At 37.6% G+C, this 20,925-nt stretch overlaps 1 protein-coding gene across 1 annotated transcript; it reads left to right on the forward strand.

Moving 5' to 3' along the window:
- Positions 1-61: 61 nt before the first annotated feature.
- On the forward strand, positions 62-20,479 carry lrrc9 (leucine rich repeat containing 9). Its single transcript, XM_082153071.1, has 34 exons — positions 62-559; positions 641-737; positions 1,286-1,348; positions 1,550-1,768; positions 1,995-2,135; positions 2,216-2,279; positions 2,407-2,477; positions 6,149-6,331; positions 6,431-6,586; positions 6,743-6,906; positions 7,001-7,132; positions 7,220-7,399; positions 8,841-8,958; positions 9,072-9,207; positions 9,929-10,072; positions 10,161-10,285; positions 10,383-10,586; positions 10,743-10,862; positions 11,216-11,407; positions 12,143-12,268; positions 12,406-12,546; positions 12,909-13,086; positions 13,197-13,417; positions 13,585-13,707; positions 14,121-14,251; positions 14,360-14,468; positions 14,621-14,757; positions 15,241-15,377; positions 15,614-15,831; positions 18,651-18,719; positions 19,516-19,641; positions 19,730-19,862; positions 19,946-20,102; positions 20,235-20,479. The coding sequence occupies exons 3-34, from the start codon at positions 1,292-1,294 to the stop codon at positions 20,284-20,286; spliced, it is 4,464 nt and encodes a 1,487-aa protein (XP_082009197.1). The 5' UTR covers positions 62-559; positions 641-737; positions 1,286-1,291; the 3' UTR covers positions 20,287-20,479.
- Positions 20,480-20,925: the final 446 nt, after the last annotated feature.

The following is a 20,925-nucleotide window of genomic DNA, read 5'->3' on the forward strand; positions in this document are numbered from 1 at the left end:
GGTGGGAGAGATGAGAGATGAGAGATTTTTTTTATTTGGGGGGGGGGGGGGGGGGGGGGGTAAAGAATGTAGATTGGTATTAGGATGCTATTTATTTTCCTTCTTTACTATAGGGATTTAGTTTTTGAATAACTCATTTGTAAATTGTAATTACAAAGGATTCAATTTTGTGAAATTCCAAATACAATTTGAAACACGGATTAATTCATCACCATACCACAAGAATCGTCGCTTTTAAACCTCGTTCCAAAAATGGCTCTGCAACGCTTTCTCATTTGATGTAGTTTTACTGTCAGAATTGGCTAAAACAGAGAGTATTCCACAGCCGGTTGTACAGGGTTATACCGTGTGAATGAGCGGGTGGATGATCCGGTGTTTTAGCACCGTCTGCTGGAGGACAGCAACATTGAACATATTCCAGCAGGGCTTCCTTAGCACCGGCGAGCCATGCTTCCTTAGCAACGGCCTGATGTAAACATTGCAGTGACCAACATAAAAAGAAAAATCACTACAAGTGCGGCTCGATACTGGAGAGTTGATATGTCCTCACCGTTGAAAGGTATGTTTACAATTAACCGGCATCATGCAGCTGTTAAATTTTATGGTGGAAAGAGGGTTAACCGATCTGTTGGATTTGTAGTTCCAAATCATGGAGTGTGAAGGAATTTGACTTGGTCATTTCATCTGCCGGTCTCTGTCTGAACTAACTTAGTATACAGCCGGACATACGCAAACAGGTGAGGATTTTCTAGTATGAATATGCATTTATACCATTAGTAAAAATTAATAAATAAATAAGAATGTCTATTTTTGTGTGAGATATTGTGCGAGAGTTTTTATTTTCATATTTAATTAAAAGGTTTTTGCAGCATCGTAGGCTTTTGAAACTGTATCCACTTCGCACTCTTAAAATAGAAATGCAGATTTAGTAAATACAATTTAAGTAATGTTCAGTAAAGAATTAGTGACTATGTTTTACAGTTTTACATTTCGTGAGCTTAGAATTATAAGGTTCTATCTCTACTTTTGGTCGAAATTGAGTTTTTGACATAATCTGATCCATTAGGTGTTTATTAATGCCTGTGTGGTGTTATTTTTGTAAAAAAAAAAAAAAAAAAAAAAATTTTTGTTAGTAGTCATTAATAAAATAAAAAGGTTCCATCTCTCCATTGCCAGCTGGGATGTAAAAACTTTGATGCTCAATATCTCAGAACTACCCTAAACGGAGATAGAACCTTATAATTCTAAGCTCACGATTTGTTGAATGAAAAATACTGTTTTTAAGGAGATCATGACACAGAATGAAAAGCAGAGTCTAACTGGAGATGAAGAAATTATAAAAGAGCTGGTGAGTTGTATTTTTTTTTAAGTGTGATGCTTAAATTACTTGCATTTAGTAGGTTGTCTAAAGTTTGATTAATCAATATTAGCTTAAATTGTAGGAACTTTATGTGCAATTTGCTCTCAAGGTTTTGTTTTCTAATCTAAGCCACATTTGCTGGTCTGCGCTGAGGTTTTATCTGGGTTTGTTCTCTGTTTATTTCCTCAGTGTGTGGCTAATGGACTCTGCCATGAGAGGGTCTGTCAGGAGGGGAGTGGTGAAACGGTCCTGGAGATGTTTTTCTCTGGGTTCCCGCGCATGGTGGGACTCTCTCTCTTCCCCAGACTGTCCAGACTCACTATTGTCGGCCAAAGCATCAGCTCAATCCAGGACCTGGAGTTTTGTCCACTCCTCAGAGAATTATGGGTAGTGGAGTGCAAACTCACTGTAAGTTACTGAAAATATTTGGAATATTGTAATAATATTTCTGGAAATGTTTTATGGTGTGTTTGGATTTCAGTGTGATCACAAAATGTTTTTTTGCTTTTTATGCAATTTTGTCAACATGGTTAATTTCATATGGTTTATTTGCTTGATTTACTCAAATTAATATGAAAATGAACAAATACATTTAGTTTAATTTGACTTATCTGTTATTGTTTGTGTGTTGTAGGAAATCTCAGGCCTACATAACTGTGTGCATCTGCTGAAGTTATTTCTGTATGACAACAACATCAAGCAGATCACAAATCTAGAGATGTTGGTTGACCTTCATGTTCTGTGGCTTAATAAAAACCAGATCTCTGACATACAGGTAGTGTGGAGATATTGTAAATAGAATTTCAAAGTATAATATTTGTGTTTTACACCACTGTTTTACACCTTGATTTAAAGGGACTGAATTCACTTGTAAACCTTGAGGAGTTGAATCTTGCTGATAATGCTATTGAGACTCTTGGTAGGTTCATTGTAAAACACCACATTTTGGTAATTGTATTTCATTTTAGTACTATAATAGTAGAATACACTTAGACATTCAAAATCTGTCGCTGAATACTCTAATATTTAACATTTTTATCTCTGAGGTCATAGCCTGGATCCTAACATCAATCTCCAAAATCTTAACCTCTCAGGGAACAAAATCAGTTCCTTCAAGGTATGAGAAATCTAACATTATTCAACCTGCCATTTTAATGAACTGTATCATAATCAATTGTATTTGTTAACCTTTGCTACTCGTGCAACCCTACTATTATTGCTCATACTTACATTTTTAATATCCTTAACCCTAAAGGTGCGGTTGCATGTTCTGTTGCTTGGCGAAGTTTTGCAGGCAAAATTCATTCATTTCAATAGGAATAAGATTGGAAGTTTCCAGATTTCGCTCATGTTCAGATTCCCCACGAAGATTCCCCATACTAACCAACAGAAAGCTGCTCGGTATGAAAGTGACTTTATGACTCGCTTGATGGATGCAAGTGATGCATTCTCATAGGATAATGAACATGCAGTCTCATCAATAATAATGAGACATTGATGTACTATGGTACAAGAAAACATCACATCCTCTGACATTGACAGGAAAACTAATTTAAACCCAGAAGATGAAAATAGATGATGAAAAAAAAAGCTTAAAATTAACTAGTTTTCTTTTACAATTAAAATGAACGGATTGTCACATTGTCTTCTTTGATGTTACACACATAACTCTATTAAAATCTCAGAAAATGTAGTTTAGTGTTTCACGATTAATCATAAACTTTGGTTTTGCTGCAAATATTAATGTTACCTATAATCATGTGGCTTGCTGAGGAGAAGTGTATCTATTATCTTTCCAAGAAATCCAACTTATGACTCTTCCATGGTTTACAATAAAATAGGCAATAAATCCTACACCAACAGCACACATTCTGGCAGCGAGTTTTCCATGGGCAAGTACCACTCACACTTTCTGTAATAAGTTTTCTCTTATCAGGTTTTTGAATGCTCTTTGTGTAGAGCCCATTTTGTGTTTTTTGTTTGTTTGTGTCGGAGATTACAGAGTAATAATTTCCTCCTGGCCTTCACACCGTTATTACTGCAGGCCTGTATAAACTGGCCATTATTGCATCCTCCCTCTCCTGCTCACTATAGATCTGATTACTGTTATTTCTGTGCATACTCCTTACTTTCTCATCTACCCTTGAAAGGTCTGATCATTTCAGGAATGACAAGATTCAAGCTTTTGCTTTTCAGTTCACATCATTATTGTAATGTGACATCTCTGCCCGAGCAGTTTTCATCTGTCTCTCCTTTACGAGAGGAAAAAGAGGCACTTTTTCAATAACACATAAATAATTTTGTTTTCAAATGGTGTGGAGTCTGAATGGGGTGTGCATCTCTAAATGGGAGCCTTTGTTTTGTTTTTTGTGTGAGTCGTGATTGAAAGCTTCTCTGTATGTCTGACGGTTCTTCACAGCTCTTTCTGTCTAAAACACAGAATCATGGCACAAGCCGAAAAGCGTTTGTATGGTGCTTTTTGTGCCGTTCATCTGTGGGTTCATTGTTCAGGTGAACTGTCTTCAGGCTCATTTGAGGCTTTTTTCTCTAATGGGAAACTAATGCACTTCCATTTAATGTCCAACATAAAGCAAAATGTTTAATTTGTGTAGGCGAAAGTTGTTTCCCAATTTTTCAGAAATATTAATACCAAAATAACAATAACAAACAGCATTTATACATTCATGCAAAAGATGCCAGCATGATGCTACAGTGTTTTGGGTGGTTGCCAGTTACAAAGATATTCTGAAGGATATTTAGGATATTGCTATACGGATTGCTAAGGTGTTCGGGTGGTTGCTAGATGGTTTCTTACTTGCCCAAGTCAAAAATGCCAAGACTCTATAAAGGCGTTCTGTTCCCTAAATACAGCTCAGGTCTCTCCTTCCAGGATCAACAAAGATGTTGATACATGTTGCACGTTCACCATAAGGTTCTAGGGTTTTTTCAGCTTATTTATCATCCACCAGGTAAAAATCACAAGTTGGATCACACTTAAAGATATCATTTATGCACATAGTGTAAACAAATATACAGTGGGGAGAACAAGTATTTGATACACTGCCGATTTTGCAGGTTTTCCCTCTTACAAAGCATGTAGAAGTCTTTAATTTTTATCATAGGTACACTTCAACTGTGAGAGATGGAATATAATCCAGAAAATCACATTGTGATTTTTAAGTAATTAATTTGCATTTTTTTGCATGACATAAGTATTTGATACATCAGAAAAGCAGAACTTAATATTTGGTACAAAAACCTTTGTTTGCAATTACAGAGATCATACGTTTCCTGTAGTTCTTGACCAGGTTTGCACACACTGCATCAGGGATTTTGGCCCACTCCTCCATACAGACCTTCTCCAGATCCTTCAGGTTTCTGGGCTGTCGCTGGGCAATATGGACTTTCAGCTCCCTCCAAAGATTTTCTATTGGGTTCAGGTCTGGAGACTGGCTAGGCCCCTCCAGGACCTTGAGATGCTTCTTACGGAGCCACTCCTTAGTTGCCCTGGCTGTGTGTTTCGGGTCGTTGTCATGCTGGAAGACCCAGCCACGACCCATCTTCAATGCTCTTACTTTCCCTCGCGAGATCTCGCGATACATGGCCCCATCCATCCTCCCCTCAATACGGTGCAGTCGTCCTGTCCCCTTTGCAGAAAAGCATTCCCAAAGAATGATGTTTCCACCTCCATGCTTCACGGTTGGGATGGTGTTCTTGGGGTTGTACTCATCCTTCTTCTTCCTCCAAACACGGCGAGTGGAGTTTAGACCAAAAAGCTCTATTTTTGTCTCATCAGACCACATGACCTTCTCCCATTCCTCCTCTGGATCATCCAGATGGTCATTGGCAAGCTTCAGACGGGCCTGGACATGCGCTGGCTTGAGCAGGGGGACCTTGCGTGCACCGTAGTGTGTTACTAATGGTTTTCTTTGAGACTGTGGTCCCAGCGCTCTTCAGGTCATTCACCAGGTCCTGCCGTGTAGTTCTGGGCTGATCCCACTTCCTCATGATCATTGATGCCCCACGAGGTGAGATCTTGCATGGTGCCCCACACCGAGGGAGATTGACTGTCATCTTGATCTTCTTCCATTTTCTAATAATTGCGCCAACAGTTGTTGCCTTCTCACCAAGCTGCTTGCCTGTTGTCATGTTGTCCTGTTGTCCTGTAGCCCTGTAGCCCATCCCAGCCTTGTGCAGGTCTACAATTTTATCCCTGATGTCCTTACACAGCTCTCTGGTCTTGGCCATTATGGAGAGGTTGGAGTCTGTTTGATTGAGTGTGTGGACAGGTGTCTTTTATACAGGTAACGAGTTCAAACAGGTGCAGTTAATACAGGTAATGAGTGGAGAACAGGAGGGCTTCTTAAAGGAAAACTAACAGGTCTGTGAGAACCGGAATTCTTACTGGTTGGTAGGTGATCAAATACTAACGTATGTCATGCAATAAGATGCAAATTAATTATTTAAAAATCATACAATGTGATTTTCTGGATTTTGGTTTTAGATTCCGTCTCTCACAGTTGAAGTGTACCTATGATAAAGATTACAGACCTCTACGTGCTTTGTAAGTAGGAAAACCTGCAAAATTGGCAGTGTATCAAATACTTGTTCTCCCCACTGTACCTTAAGTATGAGTAATAATAGTGATGCTTAACAACTAAACATCTCACTTATTGTAGAATGTCAGTTGTTAATTTACAAAAATATTTAAATTTTTTCTGATTTCCTGATCCCTGAAAGAAACACATATAGTATGTGAAATTTGTACAATTATTGTTTTCCTTATAGGAACTGACCCATCTGTCTCGGCTGCAACGACTGAGACACCTGAGTCTGAAGGACCCTCTGTCTATTCCAAACCCGCTATGTCTGCTCTATAATTACTACATACATGTCATATATCACATGCCACACCTGCAGTGCCTGGACACATATGACATATCCAGTAAACATCTCAAAGACTTTGCAGAGGTAAGAGAATGTGTATTTTATGCATCTGAAAATGTATCTTTTTTTGTTTCGGGTTGATCAAAGAGATGAGAATTATGGGAACGTGTGATTGTGCATCAGTCTACAGTCATGAAGAAAATTATGTATTACACCATGCGGGTACGTTACGCACAAAGACAGTTTGATGATCTCAAAGCCAAGCTCAGGCAGCAGAGGAGAGACAAGATACAACTACCAGAGGAGAGAATACGAGTGCTAGCACGCATGCTCAGAAATGTGAGTATATACAGTATGCAGACAGGGGCTGAACACTATATATTTTTTTCTAAATTAAGACATCCTCAAATCCATATTCAACTTCTGGGCACAAATTTGTCCCCAAACTATATAGCTGAGTATTTGCGCTAAATGACACTTACCCTCTTTGAGCAGCTAGAGTGTGAGCTGTGCCTTGTTCAGTGTGCTGGGAAGAGGTCAGAAGAACCTGAAGACTTGACCTCTGACCTTCATCATGACCATAGTCATGAGCAGAGACTGCAGCACAAGCTGGATGCTCTTAAAGACCGACTGAAATTCTGGGAAGGGCGTTTGGAGGAGTGAGTGTGCATCTTTCTATAAGTATGATTACTGTGTGCATGATTATTTTTAGGTTTTGCATTGTCTGTGTTTTGTTTTGTTTTGTTTTCTCAGGATAGTGTCATGTCACCAGCGTGATGTAGCTGTGGCCTCAGATAGAAAGGAGATGATGATGCACTTCCTGCTGTTGGAGCTGGAAACCGTGGGGAACATTCGCTTTGAGGAAGGAAACAGCAGCGAACCTTGGTACCACATATATGTATACACAATCTGTTGTATAAATACACAACATGCAGGATTACTGATCTGTACTGTTTTCTGCTCCTCTCTCAGGTTCACATCCTGTTACGATCTTTTGCTATCTCGTTTCTGTGTGTGGGATTATAAACCTCAGCACATCACTGGCATTAAGATCAATCAAATTATCCGTATTCATAACCGTGCCCTGCGGCAACGCTTCCAGGACAAAGTACAGTCTCTGCTTTGCAGACAGGAGTCTTCACCCTTCTCACAGTGAGTCAGTCAGATGCTAGTCTTACAGATCCTGACTTTTTACAATTTAAAGTCAGGGGCGTGTCTAGAGCATTTTCAGTGGGGGGGGGCCATGCTGGGGCACTGCCTCCAAACGGGGTGGCTGCCAGTGACCAAAAAAAAAAAGAGCTAAATTCTACAGTATATTACGTAAATCCTATTGATTTTATTATTTTTTTAACTTGAATAAAGTTACTTGTAAACAAATGTAGTAATAAAGCACATTTTGATTAATTTAGTTTTTTGTCATCCCTGTATATATCCATTAAGTTAAATTTGAGAGCCAGTGTTTATTATTTTTTGTGTTTTCATAAAACTAACAAGTTTATAAAATAAAATAAAAATTTAATAATGAGCAATTTTAAAATCCCAGAAGCAGAAACGATGTCAATTATTTTCTTTTAATAAGTAGTTTGGCCATTACAATATACAGTAGTTTTATTCACAATCTCTTTCAAATAATAATAAATAAATAAATAAAAAATTCCCCCCACTGTAATAATTCAAATGGTTTGGTCAAAACATCATAGTGTTTCATTCAACATTTCTTTCAGATTAAATTACAAAAAAGCTGAGTAACACAGAGTTAAAGTTTTAGCACTGTAACAGTTCAAATGAAAACAACACAGTTTAAAAATAAAATATGGAACCATTACATTGTGCTCTGCTAATATATTAAAGAACAGTCTTTAGTTTAAAAACAATAATCTTATAGGGGGGGCACCTGGGGTGGCCAATCGAATTTCAGGGGGGGCGGTGCTCCCCCTGGCCACCACGTAGACCCGCCCCTGTTTAAAGTCTCCTCCACTTTGTATCTTTTTTTGGCCAAAAACACCCACTTAGATTGGAAGAGGCAGTCTGACTTACATGTAAAACTCCCAGACTCCCAGTGGTTTCATATCACACAGCTTAGTCAGATTAGAACTTTGTCTTAGGCCATTTTTTAGTTCAGTATGCATCAATAATAAATGTGTACAGCTGTCACAAAATCCATCAAGAACATATGCAGGTCACATATAGATATTTTTAGGGCCATTGAGATTTTTTTGCATTGTCACATTGTTTTTTATCAAAATCACATTGTTGTTATCACAATTAAGCACAGCCCATTGTCATGTAATAATTCGTCCCTAATTTTCAGAATGAATATAAAAAAATTCAATTTATATATATATATATATACACACAAGTGTATGATTTATGATTTTTTTATTGTCATAAAATGTTGTCTTACTTTTATATTCATGAATAAAAAAAAAAACGATTAATCCATATTCATATCAAATTTTAATTTCATGAGATATGATTCACAATGTCTGTGGAAGAGATTATCTGTATTTATCATTTGTACATATCATTATTATCTGTACATATCATTATTTATCATTATCTGAGTGATCATTTGTGTATGTGTGTGTGACAGGAACTATAAATGCAGCATGGAGTATCTGTTCTACGTGCCCGATCCAGAACATTCCTGTGAAAGTGACGAGATTCTACAAATCCCAGAAAATGGTTTTAAAACTGCTGATGCATATAAGGTACAAAACCCATAAAGCTCAGTGAGGAGTGGTTATGAGTTTCTGATGTTTGTATTGTTTTTAAATGCGCCCACCCATCACCTTGAACATGGATGTGTGTGTCTTGCCTTCAGGCATTAGGCAGAGAGAGAGCCGTCCCTCTCTCTAACAGTGTGAGTGTGTCTGATCGACTGAGAATGACATTCATGCAGAGTAAGAGCTGCTCAACATCGGAAAGAAGCCCTGCAGACCCTCTTCCCTACAGACATGGTCTGGATTCACTCACAACTACTCATTTCTGCACTACTAGTGGCACCAAACAATAATACAAAAATAATGACTCCAGTCAGGCCAATGAAAAAAAAAAAAAACGCTAGTGGCACAAAAATTATTCAATACAATTAATTTATAATTCAATAATAAATTGTATACACTATAAAAAGTTTGGGGTTCGTAAGATCTTTTTAATGTTTTCTTGTTTTTTTGACAAGTTTTTTTCTTTTCTTTTTTTTCTTTATGTTTTTTTAAGTCTCTTCTGCCTCAAATATTATTACAATTTAAAATAACTATTTTAATATATTTTAAAATGTAATGGATTCCTGTGTTGGCAAAGCTGAATTTCTAGCATCATTACTCCAGTCTTTAGAAATCATTCTAATATGCTGGTAATAAACATTTCTTATTATTATCAATGTTGAAAACAGTTGTTCAGCTTAATATTTTTGTGGAAACCATGACACTTGGTTCTTTTATTCTTTGAGGAATATAAACCTCAAAAAGAACAGCATTTGATGAAACTGATATCTTTTGTAACACTATAAACTGATCAGTTTAACATGTTCTTGCAGAAAAAATTATTAATTTCTCTAAAAAAAAATCTTACTGACCCCAAACTGTTCAACGGTCGGTAGTGTACATACATGATGAATAACTCAATAATATCACTGATATTTAAATGTGTTTGCTTTTGTGCATATTTATATGTTTGTAGGTCAGTTGATAATTTCGAAAGTGTTCCTGGGCCGCAGTGCTGCAGTGAAGGAGGGTCTCCCAATAGATTGCGATCATTACCCCAAAGCAAACTCTGTCTATCTCAGTATCAGCTCTAAACAGCAAAAGCAAACTGCACAAACAGGTGAGCTGGAGTGTGTGTACCCATCAGAGAAAAGTGTCTTCAGGGCAGCGGTGATCAAAGCAGCAATGTGTGTGTTTTTGTTCATCAGACGTGCTGTGTCCCTCCAGCCTGCCAGACAGCTGTGACTGTAGACAGCAGCAGAGACTGTGGTACATTTTTGACCATGAATTGGTAATGCCAGAGTACCTTGTGGACTTTGAATACGTATCACAGGTATATGTGTTATAGTGACACGACATCCACCATTATGTCCTTCAGAATGCATTATTCAGTAATCAAACCATCTTTATATTATGGCATCTTTCTCTAGGACACAACCCAGCCCTCTCTAGACTCCCAATCCAGTTCTGATACATCTTCCGCTGATGCTCCATCTGTGTCCCGTCCTGAGCTGGACCTGGATGAGGAGGCATTAAATATGGAACCCATCCTGAAGCCAAATCCTAAAATGCTCAGCCTAGAAGAGAAATCTATACTGAGAGTGGCCAGAGCAAACATCCTCAGTCAGATCACAGTGAGATTTACAATACCTAACACACATAAACCCATGTGTTTGTAGCATGAGTAGGTCAGTTAGTGAAGTCTATCATAAGACTTCATTCAATGACAAGTGGTGGATCCTGACAGTTTAGTCATTTTTTTAACGTATTTTTTTGTTTTTGACATACAGGTGCTGAATCTTCATGGCAACAGTCTGAATAAACTGCCTGAGATTTCCCGACTCACGGCTCTGAAGCACCTGACCCTTAGCTTCAACGAGTTCACTCATCTGAACGATATTTCACACATGGTGATGAGATCATCCTATTAATTCATTAGCTTTTTCTAAACATGACATTATCACTAAACCAAGCAGAATGATCAACTGAAATTGATGGCAAATCTTCCGCCCTCATGCGAAATTCCTTATAGCTTGGATTTCTATTGAAATGACTGAATTTGCCCTGCAAAAATTTGCCAAACAATGGTAAATGTAACCACACCTTAAGACATATAAAGTCATAAAAACAACAACCTCTTTTCATGTTATAACCAATTAAATCAATAATATTAAGTCCTGTGCTATTTTTTTCCCCTCATAGAATATGAAGCAAAGAGAGTTTTGACTTTCATTGTCCCTCTGCCTTTCTCTCAATCCTTTAGCCAAATCTGGAGTTTCTGGATGTTAGTTTTAACCATATTTCCTCTCTGGAGGGACTGCGTGGACTTGGTCGGCTCATAGAACTGGATCTTCGCTGGAATCTGTTGACCCGAGTCAGAGATGACATGAACGTTTTGCGTAACCACGCCCCGGCCCTGCTTCGACTGGACACACGGCACAATCCTTGGCACAGGGTATAAGTCACTTTACATGAGTGATCTTCATATTAGGCAGCAGAAAACGCGAAGCATCAAGATCAAATGAAGATTGACCTTGATATATTGATACATATAGATCAATGATACATACTGTACATACATACATACATACATACATATACATAATGATACAATGTATCATTGTATTGATACATACAGTTGTTGTTTTTTAAATCAAAATTAATACTTTTATTTAGCACGGATGTATTAAACTGATCAAAAGTGACAGTAAAGACATTAATAATGTTACAAAAGATTTATATTTCAGAGGCTGTTAAGTGCTGTTAGTTTGAGCTTTCTATTCATCAAAGAATCCTGAAAAAAATCATCACAGTTTCCACAAAATTATAATAAAAGATGTTTCTTGAGCACTAAATCAGCATATTAGATTTCTGAAGGATCATGTGACACAGAAGACTGAAGTAATGGCTCACAGGAATAAACTACATTTAAAAATATGTTAAAATAGAGTAGTTATTTTACATTTTAACCATATTTCACAATATTATTGTTCGTCCTGCAGCCTTGGTGAGCATAATAGACATCTTTCAAAAAACATAAATAAAATACTGCAAACATCTGAATGGGATACACACCCACAATTCACCATTGTAATCACCAACCAAGTTGTACCTGCTGACGTGGTATGAATATTTGATTTATGTTTACATTTAATTGTGAATATAAATACATTTCACTTGTGTGTTGCAGAATGAGTGTGTGCGTATGGTGGTTCTCGGCCGGCTAAAGACTCTCACTCATTTGGATGATGTTTTAGTGATGGAGGAAGAAGCGGCTACTGCTGTACAATTGGTTGCCCGATCTAGAATCAACCAAGTATGTATATACTGGACATTATACTTAATGTTAAAATCTGTGTCCACATTTGTTCTGGAACGTGTGTGCCTGTGTCTGTGTGTGTGTGTGTGTGTGTGTGTGTGTGTGTGTGTGTGTGTGTGTGTGTGTGTGAGCAGGCATCTCTGATGACCCACTCTCGGACTGACAGTGAACGTCCCCGCAGTCTGAGTTTGCTCTCTACAGCACACCTGCTCACACAGATCAACCCGTCTCCATGGAAACTCTCGCAAGAGCTTGAGTCAGGCTGGACCTCCAAAGTATGACATATAAACTCAGATTCTCTCATCCTCTCTCTCACATACACACTTTTAAAAGGGTTAATTCAACCAAAACTGAAACTTCTGTCACGTTTACCCACCCACATATCATTCCAAACCTGTACGACTTTGTTCAATGCACTGCTTTTGTGTTTTTTCTTCTTCCTTTTTATCATTTTTGGTGCTAAATAGCCCCACTTCCCATTTATTTCCATTATGTGGAAATTAGCACTCTAGACATCTTCCTTTTTGTTCAGCAGAAGAAAGAAAGTCAAATGGGTTCAAGATGACATGAGGGTGAGTAAATGATGACAGAATCTTTGGGCGAACCATCACTTTAACTTTTTGCCCTTTGGCATCAGATCACAGCGCTGAATCTTGATGGTCAGCGGTTGACCCGGATCAGTAATTTAGACCGGCTGTTGAATCTACGCTGGGCTTCTTTTGACAATAATGAATTAACCCGAATTGAGGGGTTGGAACATTGCCTACTACTGGAGGAACTTTCCCTTAACAACAACAGTATTAGTAGACTTGAAGGTACTGCTCTCTCTCTCTCTCTCTCTCTCTGATATTACTGTATAATTTTTTTATATAATACCAGGGACAAAGCTGTGTAATATAACCTTACTGCTATTGTGTGTTTGCAGGTTTGTCTGCAATGCATCGTCTGACACGTCTGAGCATTAACAGCAACCACCTACAGTGTTTAGACGGGGATGTGTTAGACCGGCTACCCAACCTTCACTTCCTGTCTGTTGAGAACAACATCATCTCTTCTCTAAATGGACTCCAAAGGTCACGATCCTTATTCGAGCTGTATGTCGGCAACAATGACATCAGCACCACCCGAGACATATACCACTTAAAGGTCAGGAGATCTGAATATCATTTTGTGCAATTAATGAATTTTTCAAAGCATACATTCAAAACACCTGGTGATGAGAATCTATCAACAGTGTAATGTGCTGTAGGTGGGGGAATGTTGAAGGGAATAGAGTGAAAGTGTGGTGGTGATGCAATGTCTGTTTCTTTCAGGCACTGTCTAGTTTAATTATTCTGGATCTGTACGGGAATCCCCTAGTGAGCAAACTGGAGAACTACCGGATATACATGGTTTTCCATCTGCCATCACTCAAAGCCCTGGATGGAGTAGCCGTGGTAAATATATATGATGCTTCTGTATGTATAGTGTTTGTTTTCATAAGTATGTACACTTTAAAATGCTTTAAAGGAACAGTTCACCCCAAAAAAAGAACATTCTGTCATCATTTACTGTCAACCATCTCATCTTGGTCCAAACTCATGTGATTTTCTTAATGAAACATTTTGCAGAATGTCTGAGCTGCTCTTTTCCATACAATGAAAGTTAAAATGGACAGGGACTGATATGAGGAATGACATTTATTTGATCAAAAATACAATAAAACAGTAACATTGTGTAATATTACTACAATTAATACGTTTATAGTGTAATTTATTCCTGTGATGGCAAAGCTGAATTTTGAATATTGACCCCAAACTTTTGAGCGGTAGTGTACGTTTTTCAAATGCAAACGTGTCCGTCTGTGTAGGAAACGTGTGAATCAGAAACTGCTAAAGATGTGTTTGAAGGGCGACTCAATGCAGATATGGTGGCCGAGAAGCTGAGCCATACTAACTACAGGGAACTGTCAGAGCTCAACCTGCAGTCCAGCTCAGTCAGGTTCACTTCAACTCTCACTATAATGCTTCAGTCAGAATTACACCAACATAACAAAACTGGATTTTTTTGATTCACTCTTTATGTTTTCTGTTTTTCTGTGTGTTTTAGGATGGTGGATCTCGTTCCCGCTGATTTGTTCGTTAATTTACGCAGTATTAATCTAGACGGCAATAACCTCACCTCATTCAGCGGTCTGATCTTCCTGCCCAACATTAAGGTATGTATGGATGTATTTAGGACAGAGATTAATTACTACACTTATGTCTGTCTTCGTCTAGGATAGTATAATAACATTATATACTAACAGACACTGTGCATCTATGTACATATACATGCATGTTGATATGTTTGTGTATGTGGTCTCTGCAGGTGTTATCCCTGAACTATAACCACATTGAGTCAATTCTGCCACGTCAAAAAGTTCAGAGTTACATGAGCAACAAGCAGATTCTCCATCATAAAGTCAGTTCCAGTGGATATGGGCAGCAGAACAGCAGGCCCAGCAGGTACACATACACAACATCACTCCATCGTTATCCATTAGGGTTATATACTGTAGTTTCTTGTCTAACCACTAGAGAGCGTCACAATTACATTTAATAAAAGATTCTCAGAAAGCAGTGAAACGTGTAGCTAAATTCATCCAGTCTCATTCATGCTGTCTTTCTGTGAGAGAAACGATCTATAACAGCACGCGAGTACCCAATGAAGTTACTTTCAAGGCGTCTAACGCTTGAATGGCTTAAATCACTTGAATGTTCAAACTGATAATTCTTAAAAACACATGAAAATGATAAACTTTCTTGAAGCAATACTGGCCCAATCTTTCATATAGGTGATTATAGTTTGTTTGGGGGGGGGGGGACTACATACCGTATTTATGCAGTGTGTAGGTGCTGTACTTTTCTCGACAACACACACTTCTATACTGCCTTTTCTCACTTTCTTTTGAAATGTCTCACTCCTTTCTTCCTTCTCTGTGTTTGTAGGGAGGGATTAACTGGTGATAATCTGGAGCCTCTGATGTCCTGTTTAGAGGTTTTGCATTTAGGTCATAATGGCATATCCAACCTGATCAATCTTCAGATCAGCCGATTGACTAACCTCAGAGCACTGTTCCTACAAGGTATCTGTCTATCTGGCTGTCTGTCTGTATAAACTGACAGAGTAAAGACTGTAAAGTTAAAATAGAAAAGTTAAATTGTGATAAAATTTCACAATATACCGTTTTACTGTGTTTTTTATCAAATAAATGCAGCCTTGGTAAGCATAGGAGACTTAATATTACCGTCTCCAAACTTCGGAACGGTAGGGTATGTGTATTCTTTATATCTATGTATGTATCTTCTCTCTTTCTCTAAGGGAACGATATCAGTCAGGTGGATGGATTGGATGGTTTGCGAAGACTACGTGAGTTGGTTCTGGATCGAAATCGAATTAAATCTTTGAGTGAGAACTCATTCAGTGAACAGGGAGTTCTGCTGGATTTGCACCTCGCAGAGAATCGCATTCGTGAACTGAACCACTTGCAGCCTCTCAAAGGGCTCCGGAGGCTGTTCTTAGACATGAACAAAATACAGGTACACAATAAACATCTTCTCAAAATACACAATAAACACGTGCATTTAATACAGATACACAATAAACATCTACACAAAGTTACAGCTGTGACTGTAATGCTCCACAAATGACAAAAACTGTGACTTCTTGTGTGAAACAGACCATATTTTCGTTATATGCTGAAAAAAGCTGGAAACTATCCCTTTTGTTTATAATTTCACCATTTGTAAAAACCGTGCTAACCACGAAAAGTCATGGCATATTTCTAGATAAAATAAATACAAGTGGTTTAGTTGACATTCATTAGTTAGACAGGAATCTCTGTCAGATATAGTTCATCTTAAGATAGGTATAATGTATTGCATTAGCAGGATATATTTAAGTATCGTAGATCTGTGTTACACATAATTTCATTAGCAGCTTATGTAGTAGCCTATCTACCAAGAAACGTAGGAACACTGTTACTCTCAACCCCACTGAGAATGTGTGTGTAGGTTTGAGTGCTTATTATTCACCTCTCCATTCCCATCTATCTGTATGTGTGGGGCTGCAGTTTTACTGTAATTACTAAATTACAGTAATTCAGTCACTTAGTGTGTTTGTATTAGTGCTGTTAGGCCCTGCGAGAGCTCTGCCTTTCGCCTGCCCCTGAATATAGAGTAATTACAGACAGCCATTATTACTGCACCAGCACAGCAGCCCAAGGGGACAATTAAGCAGTATTTACATTGATTGAAGGTCAGAGGTGTGTGTAGGTTTGTTTGTGTGTGTTCTTGAGACTCACTGATCTTTTATTCACCTCCCCATTTCTTTATCTCTGACATGGCATGTTAACAAAAATCTTTAATTTGATGTTGCTTGTGTCCTGCCCATTTCCTAAATCCATTGTTCAGTCTCCTCTTTATATGATTAACATGACAAAAACTTTCAATTTCAATTTAAAACGTTTGAAATATTTTAGATAAAAAAGCATTGATATATACGCTATTTTAATCATTTTAATAGACAAACATTCATGGGTGAAAGGCAAAGGGAAAATTAAGGATGCAGGATAAATTAAGGATAAATCTGTTAAAATATTTTTTAAAAACATGTTGTTTAATTTAGAATGAACAACTAATAAAAATATCAAGTGGTGTAACCATCAAGTAAAAAAATCCTTTTTAAAAAAGCACACACATTGAACACATGAGTGTATGTGTTTAATCACTTTTTAAGAAATGTTTTCAAACACATTTTTCAAACTGGGCTGTGATTTTGACATTTTCTAAAGTCTAGCTGAAATATATATGTATATACACAATTTATTACATATAAAAATTGGTTTGGGTCAGTATGATCTTCGAATTTGTATGTATTTTTTATTGCAATTTTTGGCATTACAGGGATTATTCAAAACGAATAAATAGCAAAGAACAAAGGGAAGAAGCACAACACAAGTCAAACATACAAGGGAAACACATTAAACCTCTGCCTGAATCTTTATTTGTTATCTTTGACTTGGAAGTCTGTTCATATACATGTCAAACTAGGATAAGGATCAATTACACAATATATAAGATTCAACAAAGAAATCAAATAAGTCTTTAAGGGATATACATGTATACAAACAAATATACATAAATAAAATAAAAAGTACTTTTTTTTTTTTTTTTTTTTTACAACCAACCCAACTTGAACTCTGCCCCTTCCAATCTAAATTGTCCTATCACAGGTGTTTGCACAGACAGAGGACAAAACTGATGAATAAAGTTTTACACGCTTTAATAATAATAATCCACAGGAAAATGGTCCAAACGATGGCACAAAACAAAAATGTGACCAGACCTCAAACAGAGGAAAAGGAGGAACTTAAGCACAAGCCGAATGAATGAAATAATGATAAACAATTGTGCTGATTAAATTAATTACAATGACAACAAAAGAGTGGCGGGAAACTGAACAAAGGAACACATGTGACTGAAAATAACAAACTAAAAGTCCATGAAAACAGAAACTAACTGAAAATAATTGTGACCCCGCCTCTACCCCTAATTTAGAAAGGGGCCCCAGATCCTGTAGAATTTAAAGGGTTTATCTCTTAGTCTTAGTGCAGTGGAAAAGGCTTCATTAGGAATAAAGACCTTAACAACAGTTATCCACTGAGCCACCGATGGGGTCAGTTATTCATTGCCGAATGTAACAATATTTGCAAGAGACGATCGCCCTTAAAACCACGAGGGAATTCCTGAGTAAGTCCCAACAAACAGATCTTAGACACTAAGTATAAAGAACAGGAAAAAAATTTTATCCACTTCTAGACAAACCCCTGCCCAGAATTGCTGGACCTTAAAACATTTATGGCGAAAGATGTGTAGCATAACCCTTTTGTTTTGCGAGCCAACCTCCACACTTTAATTATATTATTAAGAATTATGTTGCCTTTGATTAAAACGGACAACTTTGTGGATGACATGTATAGTAAATTGTCAAGAAGGATCGAACCAATACTTGCCAAATTCAGAGATCCAATCTGTTAATTTTATAACAGAGTTTTGCAGTGAGTCTAGATAGATTAAGACTTTATCCACATTAAGTGAGATTTTATTGATCTTTCTCCCTAAGGAGATACCTTTAATATCAGAGTCTTCTCTGATGGCAATTGCTAATGGCTCAATAGTACAAATATTGAAATTATACCTGTGTTGGCAAAGGTGAATTTACAGCATCATTACTCCAGTCTTTAGTGTCACATGATCCTTCAGAAATCATAGTCAGTTTAATTTTTGTTGGTGTAAATGTGTAAATGTGTATGTATATCAAAAGCATCCTAAGAAACTGTCTTTTGTTTGTGTTACAGGAAATTTTAGAACTAGAGAAACTGGAGGCACTCCCTTCTCTCGTAGAACTGTCTGTAGTGGGCAACCCAGTGAGTCTGTCTCACTCTCTCACACACACACACACACACACACACACACACACACACACACACACACACACACACACACACACACACACACACACACACACACACACACACACACACACACACACACACACACACACACACACACAATGCTCTAGATCAAGAGATTTCAAACTGAGCTCTTGGCTGAACTGCAGACTAACCATGATTACAGACAAATCCTTACACACACTCATTCTCTCTCTCTCTCTCTCTCTCTCTCACACACACACACACACACACACACACACACACACACACACTCACACTCACACTCACACACACACAATATAAAACATATCATGCCTTCTCTGGTTCTGAATAAATACAGTATGTTCTGTCCTCCATACATGGCAGAACTTCCCTTTAAAGTTGGCATGAAACCATAAAGTAGTCATTTCTTCCCTATTGTGACATACAGTATATCGAACAAGAACAATTTTTAGGATTGGGACTTGATTTTGTCCATCAAGAATTGATTGGATTGTTGGATGGTTGAGGTCTGTTGTCCCACCCTCTCACCGAAAAACACGTCATCAGAGAAGAGATGTTGCTTCAAGAGGGAGGGGAAGTTATTTTGAATAAAGATTACGAGGGAAGGCCCACAAATTAAATAAATAATAATGATGTGCACGGATAAATCATTTATCATAAATACTGCAATATTCCATAAAAAAAGAACTGTCAATTTGATTTCATGGTGACTTTAATTAGGCATACTCTGCACTACCACATACCAGATGTGTGTTTTGTTTTGCAGGTGGCACGGCGATCACTGCACAGGCCTCCAGCGGTACTGTATCTGTCTACACTGCAGGTTCTGGATGGCATTACCGTCACACTGGAGGAACGAACCAGAGCAGAGCTTTTAAATAATGAAGCACAGGTACCTCAACATTTACTATAGATCGACTGAATGGCTCAAATACAACTTATACTGCAGATAGAGACAATTACTTTGCGCATGTTTATAGGGTTCTAGTTCAGGTGCTGAAATGACGTTACCTGGTTTGGTACCGTTGGCAACCAGACCGGCTCCTTTTAGAGGTACAGGAATACACACACTAATACCTGATCAACAAGACGACACACACGAAACCAGCAGATGTAAGTATACATACAGACGCACACCAAATGTGTAGGCTACACACAAACACACACACCATGTATACATTTTTGTGTGTTTTCAGATAAGAAGCAGAGAGCAGTTGTTTCTCTCATGCGTGGAGTTCAGAGTGACATTAACTTCAGGCAGATCAGAGGATCTTCCAGCCACTACATGACAGCACTGCAGCAGACCGGATTCAGGGTTCTCTCTACTTTCCCTAAAGCTGATCCTGAGACCAGGTCTGTACACACACACACACACACACACACACACACACACACACACACATATACGGGTCATTATGTGATGTTGAAGGATAAATATATAATAATATATATAATAATATATAATAATCTTCATATTCTTCACAGGTATCTGTGTCACAGTGGACCCAGACCTCCTCCTCCTCCTCCTCCTCTGTAACAAGAGAGCCTTAGAGACACACTATGTGTGTCATGTTTCACCTTTGGCCTTGTGTGTTGTTGTTCATTGAGGTTCACACATATTTTTCTCGATCTTTGGATTTTAAATAGGACTTAAATTCCCAATATGTTTAATTAATTGGAATTATGTCAATATCAAAGGCATTAAATATGTTTTCTATTCGAGTCACTAATTGGTGTCTTTTATTTTAAGTCCTTGCCTATGAAATTCTCTATAAGGTTTGTTTTTATTATTATATATTTTTTTATTATGGTAATACTTTATTTTGATACTCCACGTTAGACATTAAACTAACTATAAGTAACTACAACTACATGTCAACAACTAGTCATTAGAGTATTAGTAGACTGTCTGCGTAATATCTGCTAACACTTTACACAGACATTCTACTGACTAAGAGTAACTTTATAAGTAGCAAGTACGTCAACTTATTCTACTAACTTAAACCGTAACACCTTAACAGTCTACTGATACTCTAATGAGAGTTAGTTGATATGTAGCTGCAAAGTTACTTAGTTGAATGTCTGAAGTGGACTATATCGCAATAAAGTGTTACCATAACTATTTGATAGTTATAAAATAATTTATTTAAATAATATAAGAATTCATACAAAACAT

The sequence above is a fragment of the Leuciscus leuciscus genome, assembly GCF_965113295.1.
Source record: "Leuciscus leuciscus genome assembly, chromosome: 22".
NCBI classification, from domain to species: Eukaryota; Metazoa; Chordata; class Actinopteri; order Cypriniformes; family Leuciscidae; genus Leuciscus; species Leuciscus leuciscus.

Excerpts from the sequence above, each read along its gene's own strand:
- lrrc9 (XM_082153071.1), top strand. The coding sequence starts at position 1,292 with ATGACACAGAATGAAAAGCAGAGTCTAACTGGAGATGAAGAAATTATA. Across the intron at positions 2,280-2,406 it reads TAATGCTATTGAGACTCTTG|GTCATAGCCTGGATCCTAAC; the intron begins GTAGGTTCATTG and ends TTTATCTCTGAG. Across the intron at positions 12,269-12,405 it reads CCCGATCTAGAATCAACCAA|GCATCTCTGATGACCCACTC; the intron begins GTATGTATATAC and ends GTGTGTGAGCAG.